This window comes from Pipra filicauda, unplaced genomic scaffold (genome assembly GCF_003945595.2).
Source record: "Pipra filicauda isolate LSUMZ 115617 unplaced genomic scaffold, ASM394559v2 scaffold587_size370460_pilon, whole genome shotgun sequence".
NCBI classification, from domain to species: domain Eukaryota; kingdom Metazoa; phylum Chordata; class Aves; order Passeriformes; family Pipridae; genus Pipra; species Pipra filicauda.
In genome coordinates this window covers 190,595-214,311 of record NW_024104739.1, presented here as the reverse complement: position 1 = coordinate 214,311, position 23,717 = coordinate 190,595, and the positions used below count along the sequence as shown (strand labels likewise).

At 59.1% G+C, this 23,717-nt stretch overlaps 3 protein-coding genes across 3 annotated transcripts; 1 reads left to right on the top strand and 2 right to left on the bottom strand.

Moving 5' to 3' along the window:
* Positions 1–462: 462 nt before the first annotated feature.
* On the bottom strand, positions 463–3,636 carry LOC113982738 (tetraspanin-18-like). Its single transcript, XM_027711215.2, has 7 exons — positions 3,580–3,636; positions 2,896–3,090; positions 2,206–2,280; positions 1,877–1,975; positions 1,091–1,264; positions 845–928; positions 463–521 (listed from the first exon to the last, which is right to left on the bottom strand). The coding sequence occupies exons 1-7, from the start codon at positions 3,634–3,636 to the stop codon at positions 474–476; spliced, it is 732 nt and encodes a 243-aa protein (XP_027567016.1). The 3' UTR covers positions 463–473.
* Positions 3,637–5,657: 2,021 nt separating this feature from the next.
* Positions 5,658–13,364, top strand: ADIPOR1 (adiponectin receptor 1). The gene is made up of 8 exons (XM_039387754.1): positions 5,658–5,672; positions 5,780–5,987; positions 7,155–7,274; positions 8,397–8,568; positions 9,393–9,579; positions 10,318–10,505; positions 11,949–12,142; positions 12,663–13,364. Exons 2-8 carry the CDS (start codon positions 5,832–5,834, stop codon positions 12,789–12,791), a joined length of 1,146 nt encoding a protein of 381 aa, XP_039243688.1. The 5' UTR covers positions 5,658–5,672; positions 5,780–5,831; the 3' UTR covers positions 12,792–13,364.
* A 1,211-nt stretch (positions 13,365–14,575) lies between these two features.
* On the bottom strand, positions 14,576–22,903 carry TIMM17A (translocase of inner mitochondrial membrane 17A). The gene is made up of 6 exons (XM_027711244.2): positions 22,818–22,903; positions 18,931–19,030; positions 17,844–17,907; positions 16,770–16,898; positions 16,154–16,264; positions 14,576–14,828 (listed from the first exon to the last, which is right to left on the bottom strand). The coding sequence occupies exons 1-6, from the start codon at positions 22,841–22,843 to the stop codon at positions 14,758–14,760; spliced, it is 501 nt and encodes a 166-aa protein (XP_027567045.1). The 5' UTR covers positions 22,844–22,903; the 3' UTR covers positions 14,576–14,757.
* Positions 22,904–23,717: the final 814 nt, after the last annotated feature.

The following is a 23,717-nucleotide window of genomic DNA, read 5'->3' as shown; positions in this document are numbered from 1 at the left end:
ATTTGGGGTGACCTGGATGGTGACTCTGCTCTATGGTGGGTGACACCCCAGGAGGTGTCACCAGGGACAAGCCCTGGCCCAGGGGGAGGAGGAGAATCCAGAGGATTCCTGGGGGTCTGGGAATGGGTGGATGTGGAGGAGAGAGCAGGATGTCAGGGTGAGGAGCATGAGAGCATTGGGATGAGTGGGGGGGGATCCAGAGGGGGGAGGGCTGATGGCAGATCCCTGCAGGGAATTTCCCCCCTCCTGTCCCTGCAACCAGAAAAGCCCAAACCAGGCCCATCCCTGGAGCAGGGACAGGACTGGGCGAGGCTGGGAAGGGCTCGGGGCTGGAGCAGAGCTCTTCCCAGCCAGGACAGGCTTGTCCTTGGCTGCTCCTGAGCTTCCAGAGGCTGGGAAGGGCTCAGAGCTCTTCCCAGCCAGGACAGGCCTGTCCCTGACTGCTCCTGAGCTCCCAGCGTGTCCGTGTCCCGTCAGTCGAAGTTGTAGTAGAGGCAGAGGGAGAAGAACATGGCAAAGGTCTGGGGGGAGGGAGGGGGCGGCAGGTGAGACCCCAGCAGGGCTGCCCTGGGGGTCCCTCTCCGGGCCTGGGCCCTGCAGGGTCCGTGCCAGCGGTGCTGGGGCTGCTCAAGGGGGCTGCAAGACCCCCAAACCAGGGCCTGAGGGCAGAAAACACACACCCCTCCCCAGGCCCCCCTGGCACACGGACAGTGCCCCCGGCAGAGCCCCCTTCCCAGCCCCCCCGTGGCACACGGACCCCTCCCCAGCCCCCCTGTGGCCCCCCTGGCACACAGCCCCCTCCCCAGCCGCACCTGAGCTCCCCCCTCCCCAGCCCTGCGCTCACCTCGATGCCCAGCACGGCCAGGCTGCAGGAGCCGGGCAGGGACAGGGACCTCTGCAGGGTCCTGCCGAAGGTGGAGAAGCAGCCCTGGGGGCACCGAGAGGCTGGGGGGGCTCGGGGGTACTGGGGGGCTCAGGGGGGGCTCGGGAGGACACTGGGATGCAGAGCCATGGATGGGCAGTGCCCCCGGGGCTGGGAGGGGTGGCACAGGGACACAGCCCACGACGGGGGGGGGTGGGGGTGTCCCACCTGCTCATGGATGTAGCCAGGGCTCCTGTCCTGGCACTGCTCCCAGCCCAGCAGGTCCCCCAGGAGCCCGTCCCGGGCACAGCAGGCCCGCGGCCACGGCACCCCCGGGTGCAGCTCCTGGAATCGGGAGCCATTCCCAAAGTCCTCGGGGCCCAGGACGCCACAGCAGGAGAACTGGGACGGGAGGGGACACCATCAAGGGGGTGACAACAGAGGGAATACCGTCAATGGGATGACAACAGGGGGAACAAACACCATCAATGGGATGACAACGTGGGGAGTGACCAAGGGAGGGGGGACAGCCCAGCCTGGGGGTCGTGGCTGGGGTTCCTGAGCCCCTCACCCACTTTTGGGGCACCCTGGGCAGGTCCTGTGGGTGCTCCACACCCCCCCAGCACAGCAGGAGCCTCCCGGGGCTCACTGGGACCATCAGGGTGGTCCAGGGGGTGGACAGGGAGCCCCCCGGGCACTTACCATGCCCATGGAGGTGTTCCAGGGGTGCCCCAGGAGCCCTCCGGGCGCTCACTGTGACCATGAGGGTGTTCCAGGGGTACCCCAGGAGCCCCCCGGGTGCTCACCGTGACCATGAGGGTGTTCCAGGGGTACCCCAGGAGCCCCCCGGGTGCTCACCGTGACCATGAGGGTGTTCCAGGGGTGCCCCAGGAGCCCCCCGGGCGCTCACTGTGACCATGAGGGTGTTCCAGGGGTGTCCCAGGAGCCCCCCGGGTGCTCACCGTGACCATGAGGGTGTTCCAGGGGTGCCCCAGGAGCCCCCCGGGTGCTCACCGTGACCATGAGGGTGTTCCAGGCGGTGCTGAACACCTCAGCACCCTCGTCCCCGCGGTAGTTCCTCCTCAGCTCCGACAGGAAGCGCTCGGGCCGGACCTGTGGGATCGGTGCCGGGGGTGGGGCCGCTCCCCACCCACCCACCCGTGGGACCCCCCGACACGGCCCTGGGCTGGGGGCGAAGGGAAGGGAGGAAGGACCCTGCACCTGTCCCTGTCCCCTGGGGGAGCCCTGGGGGGACAGAGGGAGGCTGGTGGCACTGGGGACAGTGCCAGGGTGTGGGGACAATGCCAGGGCATGGGGACAGTGCCAGGATGTGGGGACAGTACCTGCTTCCAGTGCACCAGGAAGAGAATGGCCCCCACCAGCTGCATGAGGAAGACGAGGCTGACGAGGATGAAGAACTGGGGGGGCGGGTGGAGAGTCAGAGACCCCCCAGCCCTGGGCAGCTCCCTCGGGCTGTCCCTGCCCTCCCGTGCCCTGTGCCCCTGCCCGGGGGGGGACAGGGGACACTACCAACGTGTGGGGGGGGAAACAAGCCCTGGGTACCAGGGGCTGGGGGTGCTGCAGGAATTGGAGTGAGGGTGCTCAGAAAGGGGGTTCTGCCCCTCAGCATGTGTGGGAATGGCCTGGGAATGCCATGAGGGACAAGCCAGGGCTTCAGAGAGAAGGGACCCACTTGGTGGGTTTGGGAATCCTCTACGCTCTGACTGGAGAGGGGGGAGGGTTGTGGGGGGTGTGGAGGGGGAGGAACAGCAGCTTCTGGCTCCTGCAGGGACACCTGGATCCCCCAGCACCCTCCTGCACCCCAATCCCTCCATCCCCAACCCTCCATCCCCCAACCCTCCATCCCGTCTCCTGCATCCCCCAAGCTCCTGAACCCCACAGTCCCTCCCCACCCCTCCTCACACCCCCTCCCCAGCCCCGCAGCCCCTCCCCACATCCCAGCCCCCCATCACATTCCACCGCCCCCCAGACCCCCTCTCCTCCCGTGTCCCCTCCCCGCCACGTCCCCTCACCAGCAGCAGGAGGGGGCGGCTCCTCCGCAGGGCCCCGCAGCAGCCGAGGCAGCCGAGCAGGGCCAGGGCGATGCCGAGGGCGAGCAGGAGCCACGCGGCCGCGCCCAGCACGGCCCGGGCGGCCACGAGCGCCTGGAACCCGCCCGGGTCCGCGGCCACCCAGAGCCCCAGGGCGGCCAGGAGCGTCCCCCCGGCCTGCGGGACAGGGGGAGTCAGGGGGGACCGACCCCAGCCCCGGGGACGAGCGACCCGAGCCCTGTCCCAGCCCGGGGACTGGTGTCACCCCCCCGAGCCAGAGATGTCCCCCCCTGGGAATGGGGATGCTCCAGCCCTGGGACTGGTGTCACCTGTCTCTGAGCTGGACAGAGGTGTCAGCCCTTGGGAATGGGGGACATGGTGTCCCCCCCCCCGAGCCAGCTGGAGATGTCCCCCCGTGGGAACGGGGATGCTCCAATCCTGGGAATGGTGTCACCCCCTCTGAGCCAGAGATGTCCCCCCGTGGGTCGAGGGGTGTTCTGCCCTTGGTCCCCTTCCTTTGGCTGGTGTCACCTGTCCCTGAGTTGGCCAGAGATGTCACACCCTGGGGACAGGGGATAACCCAGCCCTGGCACTGGTGTCCCTCCCTGAGCTGGCCAGAGCTGTCCCCCCTTGGGGACGGATCCCCCCAGCCCCAGGAGGACTCACAAACACGAGCACGTTGAAGATGAACATCAGGTACTTGAGGCAGCTCAGGACATCCATGGGGACCCCAGAGGGGGACACGGCCCCGTCTGTCCCTGGGGGGGGAAAGCAGAGCCCTGGCACAGCCAGTCCTGGCACAGCCACCCCCAACAGCCACCCCAAACCATCCACAGCCACCCCCAACCATCCACAGCCACCCCAAAACCCCCAACAGCCACTCCTAACACCCCACAGCCATCCTGAAACCCCCCACAGCCACCCTAAAACCCCCCACAGCCACCCCCAACAGCCACCCCAAACCAACCCACAGACACCCCAACACCCCACAGCCCCCCAACCCCCCCCCAGCCACTCCAAAACACCCCACAGCCACCCCCAACACCCCCTGACCCTCCACACCCCTCAACACCTCCCACTCAGCCCTGGCCTGTCTGGTCCCCCCAGCTCCCGGGGGACACAGGGGGACATGGGGGGGACACAGGAGGACACAGCCTCCCAAAGTCCCCAGAGCATCTCCCACCCCCCACAGCTCCTGGGGCACCCCAAGGAACCCCAACCCCCGTGTCCCCTCCAAATCCCGTGTCCCCTCCACCCCCGTGTTCCTTTCAAACCCCATGTCCCCTCCAAGCCTTGTGTCCCCTCCAAGCCCCACCTTCCCTCCTCCAAACCCCACATCCCTCCAATTGCCGTGTCCCCTCCAACCCGTGTCCCCTTCAACCCCCGCGTGCCCTAAAAATCCCATATCCCCTCCAAATCCCGTGTCCCCTCCAACCCGTGTCCCCTCCAAATCCCGTGTCCCCTCCACCCTCGTGTCCCCCCCGCCCCCCTCACCTCTGGGCACAGCCCCGGGTCCCTCCAACCTTTCCCGGCCCCTCCGGAACCCCGGGAAGGCTGGAAAATCCCTCCCCCGCTCCGTCCCCCCCAGCCCGGCACCCCCGAGGATCCCCTTCCAGCGCTGAATGATTGATGGGAAAAGGATCCCGAGGATCCCGCGGGCCCGGGAGGGGCAGCGGAGCGGGAAGGGAGGGAGAGAACCCCGGGGGAAAAAGGGGAATTTGGGAAAATGGGGAATTGAAATCGGAGGGGAGGGAAAGAGGAGGAATTTTGGGAAAGATGGGGAATTGAAATCTGAGTGTGGGAAAAGAGGAACGTAAACCTGTGGAGAGGGAAAGATGGAATTTTGGGAAAGATGAGGAATTTTGGGAAAGACGAGGAATTGAAACCTGTGGGGTGGGAAAGAAGAATTTAAACCTGTAGGGTGGGAAAGATGAGGAATTATTGGAAAGACAAGAAATTGAAACCTGTGGGGTGGGAAAGACAAGGAATTTTGAGAAAGACCTGTGAGGAGGAATTTAAACCTGTGGGGAGGGAAAGAGAAGGAATTTTGGGAAAGACAGGAATTTTGGGAAAGACAAGGAATTTAGACCTGTGGGGAGGGAAAGAGGAGGAATTTAAATGTGTGGAGTAGGAAAGACGAGGAATTTTGGGAAAGATGAGGAATTTAAAGCCGTGGAGCTGGAGGAGAGGAGAGGAATTAGAGGCAAAAAAAATCGAGTAATTTATACACTTAAAATTTCCCCCTCAAGGGGTAAAAATTTAAAGCTTTTAGGTATAAACATTTAAATGTTTTATAGAGTTAAAATTTTCATGAACTCGCCCACAAAGACTAAAAAATTAAAGATTTTATGGGTAAAAAATTTAAATGTTTTATACAGTTAAAATTTCCCCCAAAAGAGGTAAAGAATTAAAACTTTCAGCGGTAAAAAATCAAATCTTTAAAGAGTTCAAGTTTCCACGGCCCCGCCAGCCTAACGCGCCCTCCTCGCCGCCAGGGGGCAGCCGAGCGCGAGAACCACAAAGCCGTGCGGCGCGGCTAGAGCGTCTCCCCTCCTTCTACCCCGCCAGCTGTGAGGCTCCACCAATCAAAGCGCGTGGGGGCGGGATCACAGCGAGAGAGACGGTAGGAATGACCAATCATAGCGCTAGAGGGGCGGGACTACGGAGTGACTGGCAGCAGGTGTAACCAATCAGCGTGCGGCGCTGTGGGCGGGCGTTCCCCTTCCCCTCACAGCGTCGTTCCGGGGATGTAGCGGCCGGTGAGGGGGCCCGGGCGCTCCGGGGGTGACGGGGCGACCCCGAGCGCCGGGAGTTCCCCCGGGCACGGCCCGGCCCCGAGGCCGTAACTCGGTGTCTCTCCCCCCAGAGCGGCGGCAGAAGGACGCGCACGGAGCCGCAGCGGAGCCGCCGCCGCGCCCATGGCGTCCCGAAAGGCCCCGCCCGGCGCGGGCAGCGCGGCGGCGGCTGCTGGACGGGAGCGGGAGCGGGAACGGGAACGGGCGCACCTGGAGCTCGCCGAGCTGGGGCCGCTCCTGGAGGAGAAGGGGGAGCGAGGAGCCGCCGGAGCCGCCAGTGTGAGAGACCCGAGGGGACGGGGCAGCCCGGGCGGAGGGTGGCCGGGACCGGGATCACCGGGATCGGAGCAGGATCGGGGGTCACCGGGATCGGGAGGCACCGGGATCGGGAGGCACCGGTATCCCGCGGGCAGATGGCGGGGCGGGTCCGGGTCGTTCTTTGGGCTGGTCCCGGCTCAGAGCCGGGCAGGGATGGAATGGGATGGCACCGGGATATCCCGGGATAGGGGTGGCACCGGGATATCCCGGGATAGGGGTGGCACCGGGATCCCTGTGTCTGTGCTGGGTGTTCCCGGGGTGATCCCAGTGCCCCAGCAGTCCCACAGCGCTGGGAATCACATCCTAAACTCATTCCCAGCACAGCAGGAGAGCAGGACCCGAAGCGTTCCCAGGTCCGGGGGGAGGGTCAGGATTCTCGGGGGGGTCAGGGTTCCCGGTCGGGGTTCCCGGTCGGTGTTCCCAGGAGCAGGGTCAAGATTCCCGGGGGGAGGGTCGGGTTTCCTTGGGCAGGGCCAGGATTCCCGATCGGGGTTCCCGGGAGCAGGGTCGGGTTTCCCGGTCGGGTTTCCTGGGATCAGGGTGGGATTTCCCGGCCCGGCCGATCCAGCGCTGGTTGCAGGTATGCAAATCCCGCGGTAATCCCGCCTTCCGACAAGAAGAATCTGGGATTAGCCCTCCCGGGATGGGTCAGGAGTTGCATAAGTGGGGGGTGACCCCGGGTCCTGCCTCACCCTCGTGGGAGGATGGACCCCAGGAGTTCCCAGAGGCTGGAATGATTCCCTCACAGGAGCTGGAATGGTTCCCAGGGGCAGGAATGATTCCCTCCCAGGGGCAGGAATTGTTCCTCTCCTGGGGGCAGGAATGATTCTTTTCCCAAGGGTCGGAATGGTTCCTTTCCAGGGGTAGGAATGATTCCCTCTCGGTGGCAGGAATGGTTTCCTCCCAGGAGCAGGAATGATTCCCAGGGACAGGAATGATTCTTTTCCCAGGGGCAGGAACAATTCTTTTCTCAGGGACAGGAATGATTTGTTTCTGGGGGCAGGAATGATTCTCTCCTGGAGGGAGGAATGATTCCCAAGGCGAGGAATGATTCCCTCCTGGAGGCAGGAGTGATTCCCAAGGCCAGGAGTGATTCCTAAGGCCGGGAGTGACTCCCTGTCCCCGCAGGCTGAGGAGCCGCCGGGCACGGCGGCGCGGGAGGAGGAGGAGGAGGAGGTGGTCCGGGTGCTGACCCTGCCCCTCCAGGCTCACCATGCCATGGAAAAGATGGAAGAGTTCGTGTACAAGGTACTGGAATCCGCAGGGATCCCCCATCCCTGCATTTGGAGCACATTCCCCAATCCCAGGGCTGGGATAAAGCTCTGCATGGGCACAGTGGGATCCAGCCCTGCTGGGCTGCTCCCAGAGATCCCCTGGGAATGCTGTGGGAAGGGGATGGTTGGGATGGGGGAGATCCAGGCTGGATGAGCACTGGGAGCAATCCCAATGTCCCTGTGGAGCTGGATGGGACTGGGAGTCACCCAATCCCAGTGGCCCCAGCACAGCCCAGGGAGAGCCTGGGAATGGGAATTCCCACTGCAGGGAATGGACCTGGGGGTGTGGAAGGGTTAAAGCTGAGAGTGGGAACTGTCCCTGAATCCCAGGGGGGGCTGGGAATCACTCAGTGGGAGGACCAGGAATTACTCCCTGAAGGGAACTGGGAATCACTCCCTGGGCGCGGGGTGGGGAGACACTCCCTAGGAATCAGTCCTTGGGGGGACCAGGAATCACTCCCTGTGCTCTGTGGGGAGGGAGGTGAGGACAGATGTGGGGTGGAGTGTGGGACAGATGTGGGGCAGGCTGTGAGGTGGGTTTTGGGGTGGGCTGTGGGGCGGGCTGTGGGACAGATGTGGGACAGATGTAGGGCAAGCTGTGAGGTGGGCTGTGGGACAGATGTGGGGCAGGCTGTGGGGTGGGCTGCGGGCAGGGCTCTCAGTTCTGGGAGAGTTCTGGCTGCCCAGCACTCCCGGGCTGGTTCCCCCAGCTCAGTGTCCCTGGAGACCCCAGGCCCTTTCCGGCGCCATTCCCAGGATGTTGCAGGTGTGGGAGGGGCGCTGGCGGGTGATCCCCTATGACATTCCCAGGATCATTCCCAGGATGTTGCAGGTGTGGGAGGGGCGCTGGGGGGTGATCCCCTATGACATTCCCAGGATCATTCCCGGGATGTTGCAGGTGTGGGAGGGGCGCTGGCGGGTGATCCCCTATGACATTCCCAGGATCATTCCCGGGATGTTGCAGGTGTGGGAGGGGCGCTGGGGGGTGATCCCCTATGACATTCCCAGGATCATTCCCGGGATGTTGCAGGTGTGGGAGGGGCGCTGGCGGGTGATCCCCTATGACATTCCCAGGATCATTCCCGGGATGTTGCAGGTGTGGGAGGGGCGCTGGCGGGTGATCCCCTATGACGTGCTGCCCGACTGGCTCAAGGACAACGATTACCTCCTGCACGGCCACCGGCCCCCCATGCCCTCCTTCCGCGCCTGCTTCCGCAGCATCTTCCGCATCCACACCGAGACCGGCAACATCTGGACACACCTGCTGGGTGACTGGGGGGGCTGGGGGGGGCTGGGAGGGGCCTGGGGGGTCCTGAGCCCACGCGGAGCTCCCACAGCCCCCCCCCCAACTGAGGCTCGGCTCCTTCTCCGCGGTGGGATGAGGAAAACTGGGGAAATCTCAGAGGATGTTCCTCTGAAATCGCTCCAGAGGAAGCCACAGAGATGCTCCAAGGCTGGAGAGCCTTTGCTGTGGAGCCAGGCTGGGAGAGCTGGAGGTTCGGCTTTAAGGTCCCTCCAATGCAAACCATCCTGGGATTCCAGGATTCTGGAGCCCCTCTGCTCTGGAGCCAGGCTGGGAGAGCTGGGAATGTTCCCCTGGAGAAGGGAAGGCTCCAGGGAGATCATCGAGCCCCTTCCAGGGCCTAAAGGGGCTCCAGGAGAGCTGGAGAGGGACTGGGGACAAGGGATGGAGGGACAGGACACAGGGAATGGCTTCCCACTGCCAGAGGGAGGGATGGATGGGATATTGGGAGGAAATTCCTGGCTGGGAGGGTGGTGAGGGGCTGGGATGGAATTCCTAGAGGATACCTCATCCCTGGAAGTGTCCAAGGGCAGGCTGGAACAGCCTGGGATAGTGGGAGGTGTCCCTGCCCACGGCAGGGGTGGGATGGGATTTGAGGTCCCTCCAGCCCGCAGCAGTGTGGCATTCCAGGATCCCACAGAACACAGGGATGCTCTTTGCCCTGGGCCCGGCACTGCCCCAGCCCAGGAGCCTGTGCCGGGCCCAGCCTTCGGGATGGATCCCGAGCTCCCCTGGGATCCATCCCGGGCCGTTCCCGGCGGCCGTGCTGAATTCCCGGGCGCTCCACAGGGTTCCTGCTCTTCCTGTGCCTGGGAATCCTGACCATGCTGCGGCCCAACATGTACTTCATGGCGCCGCTGCAGGAGAAGGTCGTGTTCGGGATGTTCTTCCTGGGGGCCGTGCTCTGCCTCAGCTTCTCCTGGCTCTTCCACACCGTCTACTGCCACTCCGAGAAGGTCTCCCGCACCTTCTCCAAGTGAGTGTGGCCCCCGGGAGCCTCTGGCTTCCCACGGCACCTCCTCTTCCCAATGTTTGAGCCTTGGGAGCAGGGGTGGTCACCCAATCCAGCTGGAGCTGAGGGGAAGCACAGCTGGGTCCTGGGAATCTGCCCTGAGCCTGAACACCCGGAATCTGCTGGATCGGGGGCCTCAGGGGGGTGGGAAAGGTGTGGGACCCTTCAGCTCCCACGGGAACATCCTCTGCTCCCAAGGGAATAGGAACATGGTTCCCAAGGGAACAGGATTCTGGCTCCCAAGGGAATAGAATCCCGTGCTCCCAAGGAAACAGGCTCTGTAATCCCAAGGAACAGCATCTAATCCCAAGGAACAGCCTCTAATCCCAAGGAACAGGCTCTCTAATCCCAGGGGCACAGGCTCAGTGGGACCCTGCTCCTCCCAGGCTGTTCCTGGCATTCCTGGGGTGCTGCTGTGCTGGGAATGCTGCCCATCCCTCGGCACCACCCCCTGAGATCCCGTGGGATGCAGGGCAGACCCGTTGGAGTGTCCTGGTGTTCCCTGGGGACACGTCTCAGCACCGGGATGGGTCCTCAGAGCAGGAGCAGAAATCCATGGGCATAAATCCGGGGGGTTGGAGTCTCCAGATCCCTTCCCGTCCCTCCTGACATTCCCAGGCCCCCCATCCCAGTGGGACCCCACCCCCCATTCCCCCCCTCCCAGTGCCGGTGGCTCCAGGGGAGTTCCCTGTGCCGTTCCAGGTTGGATTACTCGGGAATCGCGCTGCTGATCATGGGCAGCTTCGTGCCCTGGCTCTACTACTCCTTCTACTGCTCCCCCCAGCCGAGGCTCATCTACCTCTCCATCGTCTGTGTCCTGGGAATCTCCGCCATCATCGTGGCCCAGTGGGACCGATTCGCCACCCCCAAGCACCGGCAGACACGGGCAGGTGGGAATGGGGAATGGGAATGGGGGAGTGGGGATGGGAATGGGAAATGGGAATGGGGTGTGGGGAGTGGGAATGGGAATGGGAGAGTGGGGAATGGGAATGGGAAATGGGAATGGGGTGTGAGGAATGGGGAATGGGAATGGGGGAGTGGGGAATGGGAATGGGAAATGGGAATGGGGTGTGAGGAATGGGGAATGGGAATGGGGGAGTGGGGAATGGGAGTGGGAAATGGGAATGGGGTGTGAGGAATGGGGAATGGGAATGGGGGAGGGGGGAATGGGAGTGGGAAATGGGAATGGGGTGTGAGGAATGGGGAATGGGAATGGGGGAGTGGGGAATGGGAGTGGGAAATGGGAATGGGGTGTGAGGAATGGGGAATGGGAATGGGGGAGTGGGGAATGGGAGTGGGAAATGGGAATGGGGTGTGGGGAGTGGGAATGGGAATGGGAGAGTGGGGAATGGGAATGGGGAATGGGAGTGTCAAATGGGGAATGGGGTGTGGGGAGTGGGGAATGGGGGAATCGGGGGGAAATAGGGGAAAGATGGAGGGATTGGGGGAAATTGGGGAAATTTTGGGGGGAATATGGAGGAAATCAGGGAGAAATTGAGGAAACTTGGGGGAAATTGGGGGGAAGATGGAGGGATTGGGGGAAATTGGGGAAATTTTGGAGGGAAAATAGAGGAAATCGGGGAATGGGGAAATTTGGGGGGAAATTAGGGAGAGATGGAGGGATTGGGGGAATTATGGGGGAAAGTGGAGGAAATTAGGGAGAAATTGGGGAAATTTGGGGGAAAACTGGGGGGAAGATGGAGGGATTGGGGAGTTCTAGATCCCTGTTTGAGGAAGGATCAGTGCCAGAAGGAGTGGCCAAGGTCAGGGAGCGTTTGGAGAAGTTCAGGGAGAGTTTGGAGAAGTCCAGGGAATGTCTGGAGAAGTTTGAGGAATGTCTGGCCAAGGCCAAGGAGCATTTGGCCAACGCTCTCAGGGATGGGGTGGGTTGTTGGGTCTGGTCCTGTGCAGGGTCTGGAGCTGCACTTCATCCTTGAATAAAGTCAAGGAGCGTTTGGGGAAGTTTGAGGAACGTTTGGAGAAGTTCAAGGAGCGTTTGGCCAAATTCAGAGGAGTGTTTGGAGAAGCTCAAGGAGAGTTTGGAAAAGTTTGAGGAACGTTTGGCGAAGTTCAAAGAATGTTTGGGGAAGTTGGAGGAGAGTTTGGAGGAGTTCAGAGAGTGTCTGGAGAGGTCCAAGGAGCGCTTGGCCGACACTCTCAGGGACAGGGGGGGTTGTTGGGGCTGGAGCTGCCCTTGGCCCTCGGGGGTCCCTCCCAGCTGGGCCATTCCAGGACTCTGGAGGAGAGGGATCTCCCCTGGGAGGAGGTTCCCTGGCACGGGACGGGGACTGGGGGTGCCGGGGCCGTGCCTTGACGCCGCCCTGGGCACCCAGGGGTGTTCCTGGGGCTGGGGCTGAGCGGGGTGGTGCCCACCCTGCACTTCACCATCGCCGAGGGCTTCGTGAAGGCCACCACGGTGGGGCAGATGGGCTGGTTCTTCCTCATGGCCGTCATGTACATCACGGGCGCCGCCCTCTACGCCGCCCGCGTGCCCGAGCGCTTCTTCCCGGGCAAGTTCGACATCTGGGTGAGTCGGGGGCTGGGGGGCACACGGGGGGGCTGGGGGGGCACAGGGGGCAGAGCTGGGCCGGGAGGGGGGCATTGAGGGGGGCACTGGGGGGTCGGGGGGGTGGGGACGGCACTGGGAGAGTGGGATGGGACAGTCGTGGGGCAGCGAGGAGCAGCTCCTGGTGCCCCCTGTGACTCCTGTCCCTGTGCCAGCACAGGCCCTGTGCCCCCTGTGCCACCACAGTTCCTGTGTCTCTGTGCCACCTGTCCCTGTGTCCCTGTCCCTGTTTCCCTGTCCTTGTGCCAGTCCCAGAGCAGTGAGGGGGAGGAGAAGGAGGTCCTGGTGTTTCTGTGTCCCTTTTTGGGGAGATCTCACCTGGGAAGTTGGGCAAAACTTGGGGGAAAACAGAGGAAATTGGAGGAAAATCAGGGGATTTGGAGAAGAAAATGGTGAAATTGGTGGAAAGTGGGTTAAATTTGGGTTGGAAACGGAGGATTTGCTCTGCTCTAAAGGGCTTCCCCCCCCCCCCCCCCCCCAGTTCCAGTCCCATCAGATCTTCCACGTGCTGGTGGTGGCCGCAGCCTTTGTCCACTTCTACGGGGTGTCCAACCTGCAGGAATTCCGCTACGGGCTGGAAGGGGGGTGCACAGACGACTCCCTGCTCTGAGGGCACCGCCTGCTTTTAGTCCAAGCTTTCCTCAAGTGCTTTTTAAACTTTTTGTCTTTGCTCAGATCCAAGGAAGACTCAAAAACTGGGTTTGGGGGTTGCTGGTGGGGTCTTTTGTTGTTCTTTGGGTTTGTTTTTTTTTAAAGAAATGGAGAAATCCTTTAGGAAAGTCATCGACCAAATCTTCACCCCCTCCCCCCAGTGGGGTCTGGGGGGGTTTGGGGGCTCCCCCAGGCCGGGTTGAGCTGCACTGGGGACTCCCCCAGCACAGGCAGCAGCTGCTGTTCCTGCCCAGCCGAGCACATCCCGCCCCTCATCGACCCCACATATCCCCCCGGGAATTCTGCGGCTCCCAGGGCAGCTTCCGGGGCACAGAGCGTGTAATTTAAAATGTTTTAATTGTCCTTTTTTTCAGTTTGTTTTTTCCTTGACCATGTAAAGAGAAAGGAGGGTATTTAATATTTAAACCGAGCTTTAAAGGCAGCCCCTCGGCCAGGAGGGGCAGGGGGGGCTGGTCTGGGAATCAGAGCTGCTGTAGAGACAATAAAAGGTCACTGGATCAGTGTCACCCGAGCCCGTCACTGTGTCACCCTTTCTGTGCCACCCCCCTGGGGGGGGACAGAAGCAGCTGCTCAAGGGGCGTGGGGGGCTCCGGCACCCCCAGAGTGGGGCAGGGGGATCTGGACTGAGCCAATAAACTGGGATTAACTGGGAATTCTGGGGGGTTGTGGTGGGGATGGGGTGGGAAAAACCCCTCTGGCTGGGGCAGCCTTGGGGGGGAAATTCCTTCTGGGATCAGGGGCAGGAGGGGGCACAGCCTGGGCAGGGCCCTGAATGGGGCTCAGAGACCACTGAGGGGCAGAGCCCAGCTTAGTAGAGCCCAGCTCAGGCAGCTGAAGGCCACTGCTTGTGGCAGGGCTGAGGGACGAGGGACGAGCGTGGGCAGGGCCACCATGGCCACTGTGCCCCTGGCCCTGTGCCACCTGGGCTGAGCCTGACTAATCCTGCACCCCCTGTCCTACCCAGGCTGAGCCCAGCTGATCCTGCACCCCCTGTCCTACCCAGGCTGAGCCCAACTGATCCTGCACCCCCTGTCCTACCCAGGCTGAGCCCAGCTGATCCTGCACCCCCTGTCCTACCCAGGCTGAGCCCAACTGATCCTGCACCCCGTCTCACTCAGGCTCAGCCCAGCTGATCCTGCAGCCCTGTCCCAGCTCCAAGGGATGAGAGCCGAGCCCTGGAGTCCTGGGCTGGCTGTGGGACAGGCAGGAGGGGGGGAAGTGTCCCTCTGGAGGACACAGGATGAGCAGGATCTCACACACTTTGTCCAACCCTCTGCCAACGTTCCCAGGGTCTAACACCCCTCAGTTTTCCCATTCTCAGCTCTTGGCTCCGTTTGCTCCTCCCTGGGCAGAGGAGAAGCCACAAAGTCACTCCGATGTTCCTCGAGGCTTTCAGGATGTTGGATCAGCCCCTGGCAAGGATCAGCAGGGACTGACCCAGGTCAGGAATTGCCCTGGCAAACCTGGATGGGGCAGGGACTGTAACTGCTGGAGCAGGGAAGGGCCTCCCCGGCAGGAGTTGGGACAAAGCCAGGAGCAGGTGCTGGAATTGGGATCCCAGTGGAAGCTGAGGCTGTGCTGGCAGCAGGAATGAAGGTGCAACACTTCCCCCTCTAGCCCCACACCCCAAATCCAGGCTGAAATTCCAGCTGCAGGTGCCACATTCCCAGAGGAGACTCCAAGACTTTCACTCCAGCGTCCCAAGGATGACAAGACTCCGTGTGCTCCATGTCTCAAACCTCCTTGTAATTCCAGCCCACGTGTAACATTACAGATGGGAATTATTGGGAATAAATAGATTTGTCATCTCCTAAAAGTTCTCCTGAGCTCTGGGAAGTGCTGCAGGTGTTCCTGGGAGGGGGAGGGGAGGGACATCCCATCCCATCCCGGGGCTCCCAGGCCCCTCACTGGTACTGTTGATAGTTGCTGAACGGGGGGGGCTGGAGCTGGGAGGGATCCTCGGACAACTGTGGGCCTGGAGAGGGAGAGGAGAAGCAAATCAATCCCAAAAGGCAGGAGATTCCTCCTGCAAACAGTGGGTTGGTTCAGATAAATCCCCCTGGAAATTAATCCCCAATCCCAGCCTGGTTTGAGTTTCACAAAGACTGTCAGAGGTTTCACAGAATCCTGGAATGGTTTGGGTGGGAAGGGACCTCAAATCCCATCCAGTCCCACCCCTGCCCTGGGCAGGGACACCTCCCACCATCCCAGGCTGCTCCAACCTGGCCCTGGACACTCCCAGGGATGGGGCAGCCACAGCTTTTTTGGGAATTCTATCTCAGCCCCTCCCCACCCTTACAGGGAGGAATTCCTTCCCAAAATCCCATCTAACCCTCTGGCAGTTGCTCCCCCCAGCACTGGGTTGGGAAGCTGAATCCACAATTGTACCATTCCAGCGGTTCCTTTATCCCCGGGGTTAAACCTTCTCAGAGGGGTTGAGGGCACCTCCAGGGCACTGAGGGGCCTAGAAAGGGTTCCCTCTCCCTGCTGGGAAACCTGGGAGCAGTCTGGGATAGTGGGAGGTGTCCCTGCTCGGGGCAGGGGTGGGACCGGATGGGACTGAAGGTCCCTCCAACCCAAACCATCCTGGGATTCTCTGACAGAGATATTTAGGATTTTCCACAGTCACCAACCCAACTGACACCCCATCTATTGTTTTACTTGGGGAAAAAAAAAGGGAATGTGGGTTTTGAAGTTCAGGGAAAGGAAAACCCCTCAGTCTTCCTGGAAATGGGTTATCTGGGTCTGCCAGGAACTTATCAGCTCCTGCACAAGGGGCTCCCACACCCGCGCTGCCAGGACCTTCCCTGGGCTGCCAGGACCTGCTCTGGGCTTCCAAAACTTTCCCTGGGCTGCCAAAATGTGTTCTGGAGCCAGGCTGGGAGAGTTGAGAATGTTCCCCTGGAGAAGAGAAGGCTCCAAGGAGACCTCAGAGCCCCTTCCAGGGCCTAAAGGGGCTCCAGGAGAGCTGGAGAGGGACTGGGGACAAGGGATGGAGGGACAGGACACAGGGAATGGCTTCCCTCTGCCAGAGGGTTGGATGGGATATTGGGAAGGAATTCCTGGCTGGGAGAGTGGGAAGGGGCTGGGATGGAATTCCCAGAGAAGCTGTGGCTGCCCCTTCCCTGGAAGTGCCCTGGATCAGGTTGGACGGGGCTTGGAGCAACCCAGAAGGAGCCGATGATATCCCAGGGGTCTCCCTAGCTTTCCAGAGCCCCAGGAACTGCCAGATTCCCTCTGGGATACGAGTGCTGGTTGGAAGAGGCCGATCCCTGGGATCCCCCTGTGCCGGCTCCTCACCGTTGGGGAACTGGGTGGAGGCAAATCTCGTCAGCAGAATTCCCGCTCCCTCGATGAGCGCCAGGAGAATCCCTCCCATGGCAGCGGATCCCACCATGGCCACGGGCCCGTCTGGAATGGGAAGCACAAACACACCTTGGACTTTTGGCTGCAGTGGTTCCATGTTAGACATTCCCAAAATCCTGCTTTGGGTGGGAAGGGACCTCAAATCCCATCCAGTCCCACCCCTGCCCTGGGCAGGGACACCTCTCACCATCCCAGGCTGCTCCAGCCTGGCCTCGGGTACTTCCAGGGATGGGGCAGCCACAGCTTCTCTGGGAATTCTATCCCAGCCCCTCCCCTCCCTCCTCCCTGTGCATTTGGATCTCTCCCAAAAGCAGACTTGGAGCAGTGACTTCCCATCAATTCAGGGATCTATTAAGGGATAATTCCTGGGCAACTCCCCCCTCCCAGGAACACCAGGAACCTTTGGGAACCTGGGAATTCCTTTCCTGAGCCCAGCAGGGAAGTCTTGGGTGATTTTCCAGTGGGCAGCAGATCCCAGTGAGGGTGTCCCACACCCTGCCACGGGAACTGGGATGTTTGGGGGTTTTGAGGGATTTTCCCAGTCTCTTACTCCGTGCGGCCAAAATGGCTCCGGTCAGGGCTCCGCTGGTGATGGAATTCCAGGGATCCTCCTTGCCCCTCATCCGGACCATGCTGCAGTCGATCATGGAGAAGAGCCCTCCCCACACGGCAAAGCTCCCTGTGCAAACAGCCGGGATTGGGGGGGAAACCCGGGAATGGCACCCCGGAAACCAGGGAATGCCTCCTTGGAAACCAAGGAATGTTTCCCCCATAAACCAGGGAATGCAGCCCCCAACCCACCCAGAGCAGCTAAAATCACTGGAAAAGGGGGAATTCCCACCCTGTCATTCCAGGGATGGCTCCCCACACATAATTAACCCAGGAACTTAAATGAAATTTAAATTAATTCATTACATTAATTAATTTAATTTATTGAATAAATTAAATTCCCAAACTTGGGAATTTAAATGTAATTTAAATTAACTCATTAAATTAATTAATTTAATTTATTGAATAAATTAAATTCCCAAACTTGGGTATTTAAATGAAATTTAAATCAATTCATTAAATTAATTCACTGGGAAATCAGGGAATTAATTAAATGAATTGTATTATCTATTAATTGATTATTCATTTTTGATAATTATTAAATATTATTAAGCATTAATTATTATTTATATATTAATTGATAATGAATTAAATAAATACATTAAATTAATTTAACTTAAGAAATTAAATTCCCAAACTTGGTTATTTAAATGAAATTTAAATAAATTCATTAAATTAATTTAATTCCCTGGGAAACTAGGGAATTAATTAAATGAATTATATTAAATAGTAATATTAGCTACTAAATATTATTAAATAATAATTACTAATTAATTATATGTTAACCAACGATGAATTAAATTAATTTAATGTAATAAATCAAATTTCCAGGCTTGGTTATTTAAATGCAATTTAAATTAACTCATTAAATGAATTTAATTTAATAAATCAAATTCCAGAACTTGGGTATTTAAATGCAATTTCCATTAACTCATTAGATAAATTTAATTTACTAACTCCAATTCCCAAACTCAGGTATTCCAGTGCACTGCCAATTAACCCCTTCACTAATTACCCCCGAGCTGCGGTGCCCTGGTCCTGACGGCGGTCAGGCTGCCCCTCAGCCGGTGGCTCACGCCCTGCAGAGAGAGACACCCCATAAACCCGGGAGATCCCAACCCATTCCCAGTTACCTGTGCAATCCCACATTCCCGGCAGGCACAGGAGTAATTCCAGGCTCCGCTGAGAGATCCCAACCCATTCCCAGTTATCTGTGCAATCCCACATTCCCGGCAGGCACAGGAGTAATTCCAGGCTCCGCTGAGAGATCCCAACCCATTCCCAGTTACCTGTGCAATCCCACATTCCCGGCAGGCACAGGAGTAATTCCAGGCTCCGGGGAGGATCCGGAGCCCAGGTGGGGACCAGAAGGGGCAGTAAAACCACATTAAACCACATTTTCGGCTCCTGTTTTTCCACCTCTTTCATTGGTTTTTTATTCATGTCTTCGGTTTTGTTCCCCATTCCCGTTTTCCCAGCAATCCAACCACCTGTCCCAAACTCAGGCGTTCAGTTGGGATATTCAGTTCTTGTTCCTGAGCTTTAAACCCGGAGCTGAGCCTTGCAGAGCCCAGCATCAAATGTGCCAGAGTTACAGTTGAACACATTTCCCCCCATTTCCATGGGATTTAAAGGATTGTTAATGAAATGGGAACAAAAATGGTAAGGATTAAATAAAAAATGGTAATAAAATGGTAACAATTAAATTAAAAATTGTGATAAAATGGTAAGGATTAAATAAAAATTGTTAATGAAATGGTAACAAAAATGGTAAGGATTAAAAAAAAGGGTAATAAAATGGTAAGGATTAAATAAAAAGTGGTAATAAAATGGTATGGATTAAATAAAAAATGGTAATAAAATGGTGATAAAATGGTAAGGATTAAATAAAACAAGTTAAAATGGTACCAAAACTGGTCCTGACTGAATAAGGGTAACTAAGGAATTCTCCAGGGGAGGCAGAGCTCTGAGCCAGGAGATGGGACCCCGAGCCGGGACAGCCCCTCCTGGCCTGGATCCCAGTCATGCATCAGCCCCATCCCCTGATGTTCCTCCTTCCCCTTGGCTCCCACATTCCCTGGGAAGGGCAGGACTTCACTCACCACTGGAGAATTCCGGAAGCCCTTGATGGCCTGGAAGATCCCCCCTCCGATGGCCCCCATGGTGAAGGCCCCTCCGCAGTCATCCACGATCCTCCAGGGACTGCGGGAACAACGGGGTGGGAATGGGGAATGTCAGTCTGGGAATGGGGAATGCCAGCCTGGGAAAGGGCTGGGACAGGGCAGCGCCCAGGCCCTGCCGGGACTGGGGTGGAGATCTGCCCCAATTCCAACAGAACCTAGGGCATACTGCAGCAAACACTGCCCCACATCCAACAAAACCCAGGGAATACTGCAGCAAACCAACCCAACTTTGCCATTTCACCCCCCCTCCCAACGTCCCTGGAGCAGGAGGGATCCAATATCCAGAATTTCCCACACTCCTGAACTTTTCCCCACTGCCCACACAAGACAGAGACATATTTCCATCACAGAAAAGTGCAGAATTCCAGCTCTGCCCTACATCCATCACATTCCCTGATCCCACTCTTGTCCTGTTCTATGGAAAACTGAAGGGCCAAATTCCCTGAGATTCCAACGTCCTTTTCCTGAATCCCTCACACTTCTCATCAGCTCTGCCTATTTAACTGAGACTTCCAAGCCAGTTTTGTTAGGCTGGGACGGTTTTTCCTGGTGCATCCTGGATCCTTGAAGTCCATTCCCACCAAAACAGCTCCCGGAGGAGCAGCAGCCACAACTCCTGCTCCAGAATCCTGCGCAGGAGCCCCTTCCTGCTGGGAACACCGTCAGCTCTGGCAGGTGAGTCTCACTTTGGGGCTCAGAACCTCTGCCCAGCACTGGAGCCTTGTGACACTAAACCCAGCTCCTACACTAGGCCAGGCCTAAGCTGCCAATAACCCCTGTTGTCCCTGGGTGATCCCAGAGCACAAAATAACAAACTCCTTGGGGTGTTTTTCATCCTGCAGCCAAATGTTCCAGCCCAGCACGGGGGATTTAACTCCTGCACTGCCAAGAGTCAGGAAATGCAGGAAAACTCAGCTCCAACACCAGTCAGGGTCCCAAAGGTGACCCCCACGGCAGGATCAGGGATTTCTGGTTTCTCTGGGAATGGGGGTGTCCCTGAGGCTCCCCACAGCTCCTGCCCGTGGGGACACGGACCCCAACCCTCCTCCAGAGCACCCAGCGAGGAGGGGGTGAGGATGAGGAGTGGGCTGAGGATGGGGGGGAACTGAGGATGACGGGAGTCCCTGGATGAGGGAAGGCTGTGGATGAGGAGGGGCTGAGGCCGAGGAAGGGCTGAGCAGTGACAAACCTCTCCTCTGTCCCAGCCCCCCGTCCTGCAGACTTTGTCCCAGGGTGTTTTTTCCCTGCAAACACCCTCTGATTTGCAGTCCCTCCTCCTGCCCATGACCTACTTTGGGATCTCTCCCTCCCTGCACCCCTGACCCAGGGCACTCCTGTGGGCACAGGGGACACTTGGCTTGGGCACCCTGGCTTGTCCCCAGTGCCACCCCCATCCAGATCCCATCCCCACCCCATGGATTTTATCCTTCCTCCCGTTCTGTTTCTGTGCCCTGCTCTCATCCCATCTCACCTCCTCACGACCCCCTCCACCCCGACCGAGTTCAATAATTCAGTTTATTTTCCTTCCTCTCCTTCCTGCTCTTAATGCCCAGGAAAAGGTTCCAGGCACACTGCTGTCAGAGATGCCAAGATGAAAAGCAACTCAAGTGTTCCTTCCCAGGGATTTTCTGCTGTTTTGTTCTCAGGTCTCCCAGTGCAGGTTTTGATCTCCTCTGTTATGAATAAAACATCTCACCCCAACTCTCCCCATTCCTTAACTCAGTGATCTCCTTAAAAGGCCTTTTGGAAATCTAAATGGATTATGTGGAGTGGGCTTCTCTTACCCACAAAGTCAGGGCATTCCAATTAACCAAGTCACGGCCTCATTAACGAGCCCCCAATCATGGAAGGCTCCCCTCCACTCCTCCCCTCTTTAACCTCATCAGCTGTTGCCTTTTGGGTTCTTCATTTTCATCTTAAACTCCTCCCCAAGCCTGAGCAGCTTTTAAAGGAGAGAGCCCCTCTTTGATGCCAGCACAGCCCCCCTCCCTCAGGGCTGACCCACAGCCCTGCCAAGCCTGAGCACTGCCTGACCTGCTGAAGGAGCAGAGGAGAGGAAAAGAGATTATTCCATTATTAATTTACCACTTCTCTCCAAGCCTAATGTTACAGGGAATTGTTCCCCTGACTCTGCAGGGAAGGGATGTGGGGGATGAGGTCGGGTTCCTGCTCCTCACGGCACCAGGGATTGCTCAGAGACAGCAGGGCAGAGGCCAGGACTCCACTTATCCCTCCAAGCCCCAGGGAATCCTGCAGCTCTCCAAAGAGCTGGAAAACCACTGAGATCGGAGTCTAGATAAACAAAGGGGCCTTTTCTCCCCAGGGAAGCAGCCTGAGCCCAGGCAGAGCAGCTGCTGGGGTTGGATAAAGGGACAGGACACAGGGGACCTTGAAGCCCCACACAGCAGCAGGGTAAGGGAGAAGCCTCAGCCCATGCCAGGGGAAGCTCAGGATGGACATCGGGAGGAATTTCCTCATGGAAAAAGTGGTCAGGCACCGGAATGGGCTGCCCAGGGAAGCTTGGAGTCCCCCTCCCTGGAGGTGTCCAAGGATGTGGCACTCAGTGCTCTGGGCTGGGATCGGGTGCAGCTCGGACTCGATGGGCTGGGAGGGCTTTTCCAACCTCGGGATTCTGGGATTAGCTGGAGCCCACGGCAAACTATCAATAAACACAATTTATTTTGCTCGTGTCCCAGAATTTGTGCTGTGGAAAGGCTGGGGTTGACTCTCATGGAGAAAGTTAACACGTGGTAACAGAGTGACTGGCAAAGTTTGGGAAAAGCATCAGGAACAGCCCCAGGTCTCTGTTTGCAGAGCTGAGCGTAACCATGGAATTCCAGGATGGTTTGAGTGGGAAGGGACCTTATATCCCATCCAATGCCACCCCCTGCCATGGGCAGGGACATCTCCTACCATCCCAGGCTGCTCTGACCTGGCCTTGGACACTTCCAGGCATGGGACAGCCACAGCTTCCCTGGGAATTCCATCCCAGCCCCTCCCAGGGAAGGATTCCTTCCCAATATCCCATCTAACCCTCCCTCTGGCAGTGGGAAGCCATTCCTCTTGTCCTGTCCCTCCACCCCTTGTCCCAGGTCCCTTCCCATGCTGATAAAGCTGCTCAGGACTCTGTAACCCTGAGCCCGAGTTTTCATTTAAACCTTTTATTGCTGCAAATAAAACCTCTGAGCTGCCACTGACGTGGCTGCGGAAGTCCACAGGGACAGCACCGAAATGCCAGGGAGGGCTGGGGGGCTCAGGGGGGCTGGGAGCGGCTGGGGGAGCTGGGGGATGAGGGGAGGCTGAGGATGAAGCAGTGCTGTGGATGGGGGGGACTGAGGCTGAGGGGGGCAATGAGGACGAGGAGGAGGTTGGGGGGACTGAGGATGAGCGGGCTGAGGACGAAAGAAGACTTAGGGGAGGCTGAGGGGGGCTGTGGATGAAGGGGCTGAGGATGAGGAGGGCATTGAGCACGAGGGGCGGCCGCAGGCAGGCCGGGGCCCAAAGCACCGCCCGCCGCGGCCCCCACAGGCCCCTGAGCCGCTCGGGCCGCGGGTCCCGCCGGTTCCCTCGGGAGCTCCGGCGGCTCCGCGGGGCTCGGCACAGGCGGGCTCCGACCTACCCGGGACCCGCGGCCGCCGCCGCCTCCCTCAGGGGGCCCCGCCAAGGTCACACCCGCCCCCAGCACAGCGAGCGGCTCCCGCCCCTTCCCGGGCCCGATCCCACTCTCGGGCTCGCTCGTGATCCCAATCCCGGTCCCAGGCCCGATCCCGGGCCCGCTCCCCCCCCCCCCCCCCCCCGCTCCTCACCAGGGCTCCCTCGCGTACTCCTCCATCTTGCCCCGGCCCCGCCGCCTCCCCGCGCGCCATTGGCTGAGCCCGCCCAGCGCCGCCCAATGGAGAGCGCGGGGTGGGACCGAGGGGAGGGGCCTAAGCGTTGATTGACAGGGCCCGAAATGGCGGCGTGTGGGGAGTGCGGGGGGAGGGGTGGAATACCGGGCCCTGCCCCGGGCACCGGCACCTCCCGCTCGGCCTGGTTTCGCCAGGTTTGCCCAGCCTGGCGTTGGGCACTTCCAGGGATGGCGCAGCCTCTGGGAATTCCGTCCCAGCCCCTCACAGTTGGTAAATGTGGGAATGCTTGGCTGTAGAAAATCCTAAATATCTCTGTCAGAGAATTCCAGACTGGTTTGGGTTGGGAGGGACCTTAAACCCCATCCAGTCCCAGACCTGCCATGGGCAGGGACAACTCCCACCAGCCCAGGTTGCGCCAAGTTTGTCCAGCCTGGAATGGACACTTCCAGGGATAGTGCAGCCACAGCTTCTCTGGGAATGCAATACCAGCCCCTGGTGGGGTGTGTTTGGCTCATGGAAAATTTCTTCACGTTGCGGGTGAGGGTTGGGCATACGTGGATTGACACTGGTACAAGCCAATTTGGTACTTAGCCCGGAGTGTGATGTGGTTTTATACTAAACCAACAATGCACAAGGCAAGGTAAGTGGCGCAACGTGTTCTGGCTTCTGCCTTGGCCACAGAGGGGAGATGGGAAAAGTGGGAAATCTTGGCCTCTCCCAGCGCTGGAGCCTTGGGAGCAGCTCGGCCCACTCTCCTGAAAAGGCTGAGACTTCACCCCTGGTGCTGGGCACTGCTGGGTCACACCTCCACCCCGGGGGCACTTCTTGGCCCCTCACGAGACACTTGGGGCCTGGAGC